The 12,529-nt window shown below is 54.1% G+C and overlaps 1 protein-coding gene across 1 annotated transcript; it reads left to right on the top strand.

Moving 5' to 3' along the window:
* Window positions 1-6,571: 6,571 nt before the first annotated feature.
* PPDPF (pancreatic progenitor cell differentiation and proliferation factor) lies at window positions 6,572-9,675 on the top strand. Its single transcript, XM_075768547.1, has 5 exons — window positions 6,572-6,691; window positions 7,849-7,938; window positions 8,768-8,845; window positions 9,009-9,105; window positions 9,317-9,675. The coding sequence occupies exons 2-5, from the start codon at window positions 7,884-7,886 to the stop codon at window positions 9,426-9,428; spliced, it is 342 nt and encodes a 113-aa protein (XP_075624662.1). The 5' UTR covers window positions 6,572-6,691; window positions 7,849-7,883; the 3' UTR covers window positions 9,429-9,675.
* The last annotated feature ends 2,854 nt before the right edge of the window (window positions 9,676-12,529 follow it).

Raw genomic sequence — 12,529 nt, 5'->3', positions numbered from 1 at the left:
AATTTGCCTTCAGCTGGGGGTGTATCTTCCCGTGAGTAACGCATTCAGCTAACTGAATTCGCTATAAAATGCATCAGGTCTCCTTTGAAGGCAGGGGTTTGGGCAGAACAGACAGCAGCCACGAGGGATGCCTGCCCTGATGTCACCCCAGGAGTCCTGCTCTCACTGGGAAAAGCTGGGCTGGACACAGGCACAGGCTATAAATTGCTATTTTCTTCCTTCTTTGTGTGCAAAGCAACAGAGATATGTTCCCTGAAATGCAGGGCCTCATGCTGGCCTCATGCAACAGCCATTGGAAAAGCAGATCAGAGACGTGTAGGGCAGTGGTTGTCCTCTAAAGGGTGGCTTTATGGAAGGGGTGAACACTGTTAGGTTTCCTTCTTCCCATGGTCAGGCTTTCATCTCCTTCCACACCATTTCTGGAGGCTTTGTGAAGGCTGGGATTCCCTGCTGCATCTCCCAGAGGTTTCTAGAGCATGTTTACATGGGGTTGGCTTTGAGGTCAACCTTTCCATGCCCCTGTGTCAATGTGTGTCGTGCCTCTATCTGCATGTTTGCCTGGGAGCGCTCCCAGCCCAAGGTGAAGATTTCATGAAACTTTTAATGTGAGCTCATGCTCATGCTGTAAACCTGGGTAGTGGTGATGAAGACAGAAATTATGGGACAGAAAGGCATTGGAAGGTGGAGGAGGGGAGTATTTTGAGGTGCTGCACTCAGTGCATGCTGCTGATACCTTTAAATTGGAGCCAGAGGTTTAAAAATAAACTTTGGAGGTGATAACAAGATGCCCAAGCCCTCCAGCCACCCAGCCAACTGGGGATGGTGTCTGGTGTCATCCCTGATGGGACAGCAGCGTGCTTTGTGCAAGATGGGCTGCATCAGGCTGCACCCAAGGATCCGCCACCGTGCTCTCTCCGCCGGGACCTGCACCCCAGGGTTTCGGTGTAGCCTCAGCCACTGGGTGCCCGAGGTGATCCAAGGTAGCAATGCTGAAGGGACAATGCTTAAAGACCTTTCAAACTGTCTCCATCCATCCTGGGCGTGAGTGGTCGTACGTGACTCCAGGCGTGCCATGGAGATGCTCCTCCAGAAACGTCTTGTCCACCAAAGAGCTGAGTTATGGGGTTGAGATGGGGAAATCCCTCCACCCTACAGCAGCCATGCTCCATTGCTGGTGATTGTAGGTATTCACACCTAAAACTCAGCTCTGCTGTGGAAAGCCTCCAGAGCCGTGGGTGCCAAGACAGCTCCCACATCAGCTCCCAGTGCCCACATTCTCCTGGGAGCGCAGCAGAACAGCTTCTCATTTTAACCACTTTTTAATAACGGCTGGACATCATGCATTCATGGGGTGCAATCCCTCCTCTGGTGGTAACTCACTGGCCTTAGTAACTCTCCATCCTTTATTAAAACACCACATACGAGCAGCAGATGTAGCTAAGGCTCAGCATTTAGACTGGAACGCAATGCAGAGATGTCCCCAGGCTCCGAGGCACCGGGGCCATCTGGGCAGCGCGGGGAGCAGGGGAAGATTGCCCCAGAGGGGCTGGGCCACCCCCCGGCTGCATTACCTGACCTGGGTAGTGGCACCTTAACCTGTGAATCCTGTTGCAACGACGCAGGGGAGCAAAATCTCTGCATGTGGCATAAATCCCCGATGAGCTGGGAGCCCCGTGCAGCCCAGGGACCCGTCCACCACCTTTTGTCCTCCAGCCAGCCTCGGCGGGTGCCGGCACAGAGATCAACCTGGCAGGCTGCGCTGATTTTTAACCCCTTTCTTTAAGAAACCACAACACACACGTACCCTGTACCTCTATGTCCCCAGCAAGCAGCTTGCAGGCTCTTGGCCCAAAGTCAGCCACGTTGAGAGGTGGTGGTCTGAGAGATAAAATTACCAGAAACTCATCCTCCAGCACCCTCCAACTCTGCTCCCTTGTACCACCTCTCCAAGCTCAGCAGCACCCCAGGGGTTGTAAGATGCCCTTGAGTGCACATGCCCTGGTAAAACGCAGCAGCTCCCCATCTAAATTCTGATTTCCTCTGAAGATTTTAACTCCTGCACTGCTCTTCACCTTCCCCACTGTCATTTTAATATTACTACTTTATTTCTTCCAGCTCTCTGAGATGCCACTGGCAAAGAGGTTGTGGAGGATAAAACTGCTCAATCTGAGCCGCTGTCCATCCGGGAAGCAGCCAGGATGAACTTTTCCATGCTCTGAAATCTTTTTCAATGCCAGGGGAGGAGAAAAACACCACTTCAAACACATCTCTTTAGGGACACCTTGACAATTCTGATGCCTGGATGCAGCATCTGTGAGGGCTGTGAGAAGCTGATCTTGTAAATCTCCCTGTGTGCCAATGAGGGGATAGACCCTGATCTAGGTCAAGTCCAAGTGAGATAAGACACCTCTTCCCTCTGGTTTAATGCTGTTTGCAGGATGCTAGGGAGCTCCTGGACCGCACTGGTTTTACAGCGAGGGAGTCTGGTGCCATATCAACCTCCAACAGATTGATGTGTTTGTTCTGGCAGCCGTGCACATCTCTGAGTTAGGAAAAGCCTGCATTAATCCTGAGGACGGCTTTTCTTATTAAACCACAGCCACTGAGCGAACAGAGCCCTGGCTGCCAATATCTTTGATAGCTTTAGTCAAAGGGCTGTTAATGGAGATACCTGGCTAACAGCATAAGCTTTCGATGCATCCAAAGGGAGAAATAAGGATCAGAGATCTTAATGAGAAAATTTGTGGCTGAATCAACCCCTATCAAAGCCCAAGGATTTATATTAGTGAGGAATTTGTTTGCATATGTTTTGAATTCACTGAATGACAGTGAAATCTCCCCCGATCCCATGAAGGAGATGCTGGTATAAAAGTTTTCTGTAGAGAGATGGATCCTGCTCTGCACTGCTGCTGGTTTCTGCAAGATGATTTTCCAATTTGCCCAGAGGAACAGATGGGCCAAAAGTCAGGAACTCGTGGGACCGAGTTCACCTAAAGCCTGTGGATTGCAGCAAGCAGCGGTCATGTCTCTTCACTGCTTTTTCCAAACTGGAGACAGCCCTTTTGCATAGGCAAATCAGGCAGTTTGTGATTTTCTACCTAATTCTGTCCACAATGTGCATATTTGCAGATCAGACTCTGAATTTTGGAGGGCTCTGATGCCAATTCCCCGAGCCTTTTGGGAAATCAGCCCTGGATTCCTGCACCCCTTCGCACAGGTGAGGACAGCAGAGCTGTCTTTGGTTTATTCTCCTGCCAAGGTGGCACTGGGGTCACTTTGCTGCCTACGTCCCAGAAAGGCAGAGTGCAATTTCCAGCCAACAGGTAAAACACGCTGCTCACGTGTCGTGCTTAAGGAAAGGCACTCCTTGCATTTCCAGGACATCCCCTTTCCAACTTGAACCCCTGCAGGCAGAGGAAGATGCGCAGATATCTGTGTCAGGCCACAACATGACCATGGGTTTGGTTTCACAGCTGCTCTTGTAGCTGCTCGGTGTAGCTGCAAAGGCTCCGGGCAGAGAGGAGAGGATGGCTCTCATGTAGTATCTGGGGTGAGGATTTTGGCTATTTTTTATCCATAGGTGGCAGCAGCTGCCTGTGCTGGGCGGTTGCTGCCTGAATCCCAAACCTGGCACTGAGTAACACAGCCGGGAAAACAGGAGGGTCGTGCCTACTCCCTCCTCTGCAGCGAGAGGTCCTCCACAGAGACAGAATTAAGCAGAGCCCTCAGTGGTGCAGGATCAGGCCCTCCAGCACTATAGGGAGCTCAGGTCTGCATATCTGCTGTGCCGGGAGTGAGCACTGCCTTCTCGTTTGGGTGGGAAATTGCTGTGTGCTGCGGTGCTCGGTGGTGGGGAAGGGGCTGCTGGGCGACTTTCTCACCACTGACCACATTCCTGAAGCCACTGGGGTGTCACATCCTCAGAGGGAATGTGGCAGCAGCATTAACCCTCGCTGGCTGGGCACTGGGGTGCCCCATCGTCCCCAGCGTTAGCTGACCCCCATCTGTGATGTCCCATGAGTGCTGGTGGTGTCCAGAGGCTCCTTCAGCTCTGCAGCCTTTGCTGCCTTCCAGATGTTTCTGCCAACTACAAAATGTGACACGAAAGGTGATTTCCCAACAGCACACACAACCAGCAGATAATAAAAGCCAGTTGCCAGCTGTAACATGGAGCCCAGAGACTCAGATTTTTTTTAAAAAAAGAGAAACCTTGCTCAAAAGCAAACTGTAAGGAGAGTTGCAGTCAACTCAGAGGTTCTAATTAGAGTAAAATTGAAGAGAAAAATCTATCCAAATCTTGTCATCTGCTTGCTTTTAAAACAACTGATTCTTGATCAATACAAACGAAATTTATCTTCCTCTCCTCAACACACCCAGGACAGGCTTTGTCCTGGGAAACCAGTGTGACAGCTCCATCCACTGCCTGCTCTGTCCCGCCAGCACTGCTCCCGCTGCATCACTAGGGCAAAACGGATTTGGCTTTGGGATGAAGAGCAGAGCAAGACCCCTTTTGCTGGAGGCTGTAATTCATCTGCGTGAGGAGGCTCATCTCCCCTGAACCAGCGAACCCCGATTCATCCCTGAGTGCTATGGGTGCAGCATCGCACCCCCGGTGCTATCTGCTTTAAAAAGCAGCCCCAGACGTGGGTGTAAGTGGTGCCCTTGCACACAGGGACCAGGAAGTGTTTGTTCATCTCTGTTCTATCATTAATTAAAGCAATTAGCCCACTTAGGCTTGATGGGGTACAAAGCCATCCTGTACCAGCTAGGAAGAATATACTCCATTACAGAATATAATTTTATATCAATATATTCTTATTGCTCTGTAGATTATTAGAGAGACTTAGGGTACAGGGATACATCTCTCAGGAAGGATTTGGGGAGGAACCTGAGAAATGACACAGTTTCACTAAAACAAAAGTGACTTTTCAGGTCTGAAGAATCACATTTTTAGCCTTTCTATCTTTCACTTCTGGGCCAGAAAAGTCTCCTGAGCTCATGCCCTGGGGCTCTTCATGCTTTGTAGCCCGTGGGGCTGGTAGCATATGCTCCCAGCAGGGCTGACCTGGGGGGTCCCAGGGACCCCAAAATCAAACCACTGATCAAACCTAATCACGAGGCACAAAACTGAAGCCTGATGCTGGGCATAAAACAACAACGTGGCTATTTAAACTGTCAGTTGGTATTTGCATATTCAAAGTCCATCACAGCCTTTAGCCAGCTCCTTTCCTGGAAAGCGCTGAGTCAGTATCATCAATGGGGAAACTGAGGCACAGCTGGAGCAAGTTGGTCCCAAGCTGGATCACACATGCTCTTGTGTTGGTCCTTAAACCTCTGGGATAGACTTTGAAAATCAATAATTTATTTACAGCCTTGTGGTGCCAAGGCTTTTCCCGAAGCTGTCTTGGCTGATTTCCTGGGAGCACGCATACGGGAAGGCGCCCGTCCCAGTGGCGATGGCAGGAGTATTGCCTTGTTCTGTGGACCAGGTGAGGGGATCTGGGGACCTGGGGCACCCAGGGTGTCCTCAAGCCGGGGGGGGGGGGGGGGGCTTACTCTGCGGAGAAACACAGCCCCAGGGGCAGCTCAGCCCTTATGCAGCCCCATGGGCTGTGCGGGGAGATCAACGTCCTCCTGGAGCAACCCAGCGCTGCCTCTCCTGGAGCTGGCTGCTCATCCCAGTGCTTAATGAGTAACTCCTGCTTAATAACAAAAATCACAGGCTGGGGGAAGAACGAACCCCACTGCATGAAGAGCTTGTGCCAGAACCACCCCAGGCCGGGATGTGAGCTCCCTCCTGTCTCCAAACCCTAAAATGGCTAAAGCATCACCCCCCAAAAATGCTGTTTCCTGCAGCTGCACTCAAACTGCAAGATTTTATTGCAAACCCTCGGCGTGCCAGGCTGCAGCACTCTGTCCTGAAGTAGTACTGAATTTGGAAGAGAGAATAAATGACTAACACTTGAGCTATCGCAAATACCAAACCACCTTTCACCGCGAGGCTCTTGCATCTCTCCAGAGTGCAGTTTTGACACTTAGAGTGGGTTCACTTTGGATCCTCAAACGCATTTCCATTCCACACAGAAAGCGATTTTCTGTAAAGCTTCTGTTTTCCTCTTATGCAGATATGGTATTGCCTCGGCTCTACAGGACTCGTACCCCGCAATACCGTTGGTTTATATAACGGCATCTATACAGTATGTTATACCCGTACCCAAATACGGAGTTGTATTTTGGTGTGGGTTGTACCTAGACCCTGCTGCAGGCTTTTTTCTCCTAAATAAAGCATTCTCCCTCAAACTGATACAGCCCAGCCAGCTTAGAATGCCTTCAAATCCGTATCTATTTATTTATTCATTTATATGCTAATTGTAAAGGGCCCCTCGGACCCCGGTAACGCCGCAGCCCGCGGAGCAGCACGGCCACCCGCCCCGGTGCTCGGCGCTGCACACACGCCGCCTGCGCAGGCCCCGCCCCTCGCGGGAAAGGGGCGTTCCCGGCCTCGCCCCCCATCCCGATTGGCGGCGTCTGTCGAGGGAGGCGTGGCCAGAGGGGATATAAGGACTGGGCGGGGGGGGCGGAGCCAGCAGCACCGCGGCTCAGGCCGTGCGGTGCGCTGCCGACGCTGCCGAGCGGCCCCCGCGGCCCTAGTGCCCGCCCGCCCGCCGGAACCCGCCGCCGCCCAGCCCAGGTGCGCTGCGACCGGGAGTGCAGCTCCAGCGGGGGGGAAACGGGGCGGCCCCGGCAAATGTAGATGTGTGTGTGTGTGTTGCTTTGGAAAGGGTCAGCTGCAAGGCTGCTACGGCTCCATTTGGGGTGAATCTTAGGGGTGACGGCTCCGTGCCTCAGTTTCTCCACTAAGGATTACTGTATTAACGGAGACGTGAGTGCGTGGAGGACATTTTGTAGCAGAATACCCAAGAAATGGGTGCATCATTAGACCAGGGGAAGCCTCATCAGGAGCTGGGGGGCGGTGGGGGTCCCGGGGCGCTGGCTGCCTCCCCTGCACCTGGCTCGCAGCCCTGGTCGGTGCATGTGCTGTTCCTCCGGATGGCGGTGGGGCTTGGTGTCCAGTGGGCCCAGGGGACTGGCTTCTGCTGGCAGGAGCACCTTTGGCTCTCTGAGCCGTTTGGAGCTTGCTTGAACAAGGGGCGATCAGACCGTGGGGCATGGGGAGAGCCAACATCTTCGCAGGGAGGTGCTTTGTACCAGGAGGAGAGAAATGTTTCTCCAGCTCAGAACTGGGCATGTTGTGGGCCAGGAAGACCGAAATTCTTGCCCGTGCTGGCAGTGGACGTTGCAGGAGGAGGGATGTGTTGTGCAGGGCAGACAGGCTTGCCCCGGCTCCGGGGTGGCGGAGGCACTGCTGGGGCCAAGCTGGGGCTGCAGCCCCTGGCACAAAAATCCTCGGTATGTGCCCCGAGCTAAACACTCCTTTGTTACTTACGCAATCCCTGTCTGAGATTTCGTAACTCCCAACTGTTGATGCAGTGAGACGTGGATTTCTGCAAGCAAGCAAAACCCCTGCGTGGGGTTCGGGGAAGGTGCTGTGCAGACTTGCCAGGCCTGTGCTCTGTGCAAGGAGTCGTTTGAGGGAATTACTTTGCCTTTACACATAGCTCTTGGCTCTACAGCTACGGATTTAAACAGCGTGTAGCGCTGCGAGCACTAGCCTCCATACCCAGTGCAATGCCACTCTGCATGTTACATCTCTTGAGAAATGAATCTGGTACCGTTTAAACTCTCTCAGCTTTCTCCTGTGTGGGTGCAGGTCGGGCCCCAGGCGGGTGGGGGTGTGGGGGCTGTGCTGTGGCCCCTCTGCAATGACGGCTGCCCCTTTGCTCGCAGGTTCTAGATCTGCGCAAGAACCAAGATCGAGAACCATGGCATCCATCCCATCGAGCGGCTCGCTCATGGCGACGCACAACTACTACAGAAGTAAGGGCGTGCGCTTGGGGTGGTGGGCAAGTGGGCAGGACGGTCTGCCAGGCTGGAGGGGATGTGGCTCCAGCAGAGATGAAGCTGAGCTCAGGTGTGAGCTTTCAGCCGAAGCCCCAGTGAGAGCTGGCAGGCTCCGTGCTGAGAAAGGGGGGCAGCCAGCAGCCATCCCTCCTGCTGCTTGGACCCTTCTTTGGGCCACCACAGTCCCTGCCCCATTATACTATCTGGAGATGGGTCTTGCACGCTCCTTCACGTGTTACTGAGGTTGTCAGTGACGGGAGGTGATGGTTTGAAATGCATCTTGCGCTGTTGCTGTGGAAATGAGCTGCAAAACCAGTCTGGGCAATGGTAGCTACTGGTACCTCTCCAGGGGAGAGACTTGCTGCTTTAATGGATTGCCTAAACCAGAGGGAATTAAAGTATTTCCCTTCAGCTGAAACTATTAACAGGCTTGTAGCTGTTGGACTAAAACTGCATGGATTATCTGCAGGAATCTGCATCCTCTTGGCCTCAAGTTGCTGCAAATGCCTCCCAAGTGTTGCATACAGACACAAAGCCATTAAATAATGTCCGTGGGGTTGTAAGTGTCTTTCTACAGAGATGTTCAGGTGCTTTTCTGCTACCCACTTTTGGCCATCTTTAATCTCACCAGTATTCCCTTCCTAGTGTTTTTTATTGACCTGACACTAAAGCTGGGCTAGTGCTGGAGTGAGGTGGTGACGAGGCTGAGCCATGTCAGCCCAGGGACAGCCACACCATGGCCATGCTCTGCTTTTCGTAGCACGACCGAGGGTCAGTGGTGGCTCTGGCCATGATTTCTCCACAGGGCGCCTGAGCTCCACATCCAGCAACAGCTCCTGCGGCAGCTCGGAGTACTCTGGGGAGGTCATCCCCCACCCCCCGGGTAAGTGTCCGGCTCAGGGCCGGGGGGGACTCTGCTCCCAGCCCCTCCACTGCAAACCTTACTGGAGGTGACCCAGCCTCTCCTATGGGATGAGTCTGAGGTGGTGGCGGGGCTGCCCGGGTGTCACTGACCCGGACTTTCCCTGGCACGTACTGTCCCCCAGGTCTGCCCAAATCTGACCCTGGCCACTGGTGGGCCAGCTTCTTCTTTGGGAAGACGACTCACCCGGCCATGATGACTGTGTCGGAGTCCCCAGAGAGGTGAGTACTTTCCTCAGATGATAAGGTGATGTGAGGGGCATCAGTGCAGCACCAGGGCAGTTGGAGACATCCCTGCTGTGTCCCCTGAGGTGCACCCTGACCCAATGGGCGATGTCTTCATACCCTGAGCGCCCACTCGTTTGCTAGCAAGATAAATGCAGAGTGACAATGCAACGTCTTGGCCTGACCCTTCCTCTGCTCTGTCTTGCAGCTTGGGAGCGCTGCAGATGACGACAGGACTGATGGCATGTGGCTTAGTGCCAGCCCCGGGAGCGGGACGGAGACGCCATGCCAGCGAGCCCAGCTCCGGGCCCTCGGCGTGAGCGGGTCGGCGGCTGCTCCCCAAACCGGCGGGCACAGCCCCTTTCCCCCTGTAGAGTAGGCAGGCTGCTCCAAGGCAACGGTGCTGCTTTGTAACAAAAAATCACAGCAAGCCCCCAACGATTCCCACACCAGCCTTTTTACTCTTTTTCAACGTAACTGTGCCCTTTCCATGCAGATTTGGTAACACGTTTTATTTACCTTGTACTGATACAAAGGCAACTAATAAACTTGAGCAGCCTTTTAAAATGCTGCGAGTTGTTGTTCATCTGGGGCGGGAGGGCAGAGTGGTGCTGCGGATGTCGGTGGGGCCGGACCAGGTCATGGCGCAGCCTCCAGCTGCAGCAGCAGGGTCCCATAATGCTGGATGGCACGCTTGTGCTAGTGTGATTCACTAGTGCACGTGTTTTGCATGTGAGCGAGCTCTGGCTTGGCTGTGGTGATGCTGCAATGCCTTCCCCCACCCTTTCCTCCTTTCTTGGCTGCACAGCCTGTCCCTGCTGGCACTGAACTGGTTTTGCTCCCCAAGCACCTTGCCCTCTTCCAGTGCTTCGTGGCTTAGGAGTGAATGCCTGGGCTGAGCTGAGTCTGGTCAGGGCTTGGGGAAGGATTTGGGTGCAGAATGAGCCCTCCATAATGAAGGGAGAGATAAGGCTTGCTTAGGGCTTGCGTTTCATGGGGCCGATGTCAGGCTGGAGCTTGTGGCGCAGATGGGAGCTCAGGGGGCACGCTGGGCTGGGCAGCCCTGGAGCCCAGCTGGCCCATGTGTTGTACTGCCCTAAGTGGTGTTTTGGTTGATTTTTGGCTTGAATTAGTCAACTTGGCTGTTTGGGCCATCTGTGATCAGCCTGATAGCTGGGGAGTGCTGCTTGATAAAGCACTGAGAAAACAAGAGCCTGCAAGTACCTGCACGCAAGGGGTGCAAGGTCCCTGTTCCTGCTGGAGGCAAACAAAACCCTGGCAGATGTTTATTTAAAGATGCCAGATCTTCCTGCTCCAGTCTGCTTTCAGCCCCAGCATGAGATACGGAACAGTCCCTGCGTGCACCAGGCACTGCAGCCCCGATGGCAGCTGGGGGCTGTGTGACCGTGACCACAGAGCGGTGACTTTGTACTGCCGGTGTCCCGTGCAGGCAGGGGCACGGGGCAAAGCTGGGTGTTCGGGCAGCTCCCCGCTGCCTGGGCCTGGGAGCAGTCGGAGGGGAAGTGGTTGCTCTGCTTTTTGTCTGCGCTGCAGAGGCATCCAGGGTCGCTTCACTTCCAGCTTCGCTCCTTGCTTCTGGTAGGGAGAAGTGTCTCCAGGCAGGTCCTTGTCCTGGGGGCAGAGGGTCTGCGTGGCCCCTGTCCCTAGGAGGGGCCAGCGCGGCAGTGGGACCTCTGCTCCCCCTGTGTAAGTGTGTACATCCAAAGGGAACGGCGGTGCAGAGCCAGCAGCCTTGGGCACTCTGTTTGGACCCCTGAGGCTGCCAGCACCCTGCGGGTGACCTCCATGTCCACGGCAGCATGTCATCGCCGCATGACTGATCTGACGTGAATTCCAGCCGGGCAGCAAACTGCTGGTGCTGCTGGAGGGGGGGGCTGCACCTGCATGCATGTGGTTCTGTATCGCAGGAGGCACGTGACAGCCTTTAAACTTCACAAAACACAAGAAAATAAATTAAAAAAAGAGATCCTGAGTAAGACAAGATGAGGTGTGCTGCCTGGCTGGTGAGCTGGGAAGGGCGGCTTGTGGCACTGGCTTGTGCCAGCAAGTACTGCTCCGGGGTCTTCCCATGCCCTGGCAAACCCCCTTGGCTGCTCCTCACCCCCAGGATGCCTTGTGGAAGCAGCAGGGTCTCATCTGCCGCTGGTTCTCAGCAGAAGCTCCAGATTTTGGAGATACAAATATTTTTTTCCAAGCCTGCAGCCTCAAGGGCTGCAGATTAAAGTGTGAGCACACAAAGGTAAAGTCAATATTGCCATATTTGCTTGTTGGTCTCGTGATTGCAGAGGGCCAAACCCAGCAACTGTCCCCAGGCACCCGGGGAGGGGGGGGGGCTGTGGCAGAGCAAAGGCACCGATCCTGGTGCCCCTGGTTTTCAGCTGAGCACTTTCCCTGGTCTGACCCAGCTTTAGGTGAGCTGCCACAGCTGCCTGCTGTGATGTCACCAGCACGTCGATGCTCCTCCATCCCATTTTTGGCCGTCACGTAGGGGTTAAGCTGATACCTACGTTGCTGCAAGGCAGGTGGTGTTTACAGCAGGGACTGCAGCGTCAGTGAGCAGCTGCCCTGATGCCAGGGGTTCGTTGTCCAGCAGAGCAAAACTGCCTGAAAAAACCCTGCTGAGTTAAAGGGGAGTTTTCTGAACGTCTGTAAAGTCTCACAGACTCAGACTGCTGCTCTGCTGGGGGTAGAAAAAGGGGAAAAAAGCCAGGGACAGCCTGCTCCCCCTAGGCTCTGCTCCCAGGCAGCTTTGTGGCAGGGCAAGAAGCAAAGACCTTGGCAGCACTTCGGTTGCTTGGGGTGCCTGGTGTTTGTCGGGCATTTCTTTTCCCGTCGCGACACTCAGCCGTGTTTAGGAAATACATCTGATAACGAAGTACATTTATTTTTGTGCTTTTCCCATCCTCACTGCTTTTTGCAGCTGATTTCCCATGCCTTGGGTCATTGTGCTGCCCACTGGGCAACAGATGTGAGACAAGCAAAGGGGCTCTTCGTATCCTGTACCCCTGCCTAAGCATCCCCCCCTTTCCATCGGGCTTCCTATTGGAGGGGCAAGCACCCACCACCCGTGACACCAACCCCCATGGGGACTGACGTCCCCTCCTCTGTTCCCCCGCCGCTGCCTCGTGCCGCTGGACAAGGCACCGCGTTTTGACTGTTGATTAACTCACATAATTGGGCAAAAAAATAGCCGGTGCTTTGCGCTCACTCTCGGCCCTTGCAGTGGCCCTTGTGCCACCCCGCCGCCTCGGAGGAGCTCTCGTAGCGCGAGAAGTATTTCCTTTCACTGCTTGCCTCTTGCTGCTTGGGTAATTTTTCTTTTTCCTCCAGCAGCTTTGCTTCCCCTTCACCCTTCAAAGGCCAATGTGGGACCTTAAAAATAGAAACAAAGTGTGCAGCT

The sequence above is a fragment of the Balearica regulorum genome, chromosome 16, assembly GCF_011004875.1.
Source record: "Balearica regulorum gibbericeps isolate bBalReg1 chromosome 16, bBalReg1.pri, whole genome shotgun sequence".
NCBI classification, from domain to species: Eukaryota; Metazoa; Chordata; class Aves; order Gruiformes; family Gruidae; genus Balearica; species Balearica regulorum.
This window is presented reverse-complemented; position numbering and strand designations above follow the sequence as displayed.

Coding starts and splice junctions, on each gene's coding strand:
- PPDPF (XM_075768547.1), top strand. CDS start 7,884: ATGGCATCCATCCCATCGAGCGGCTCGCTCATGGCGACGCACAACTAC. Junction 7,939..8,767: donor GACGCACAACTACTACAGAA/GTAAGGGCGTGC, acceptor ATTTCTCCACAG/GGCGCCTGAGCTCCACATCC. Junction 9,106..9,316: donor GTGTCGGAGTCCCCAGAGAG/GTGAGTACTTTC, acceptor TCTGTCTTGCAG/CTTGGGAGCGCTGCAGATGA.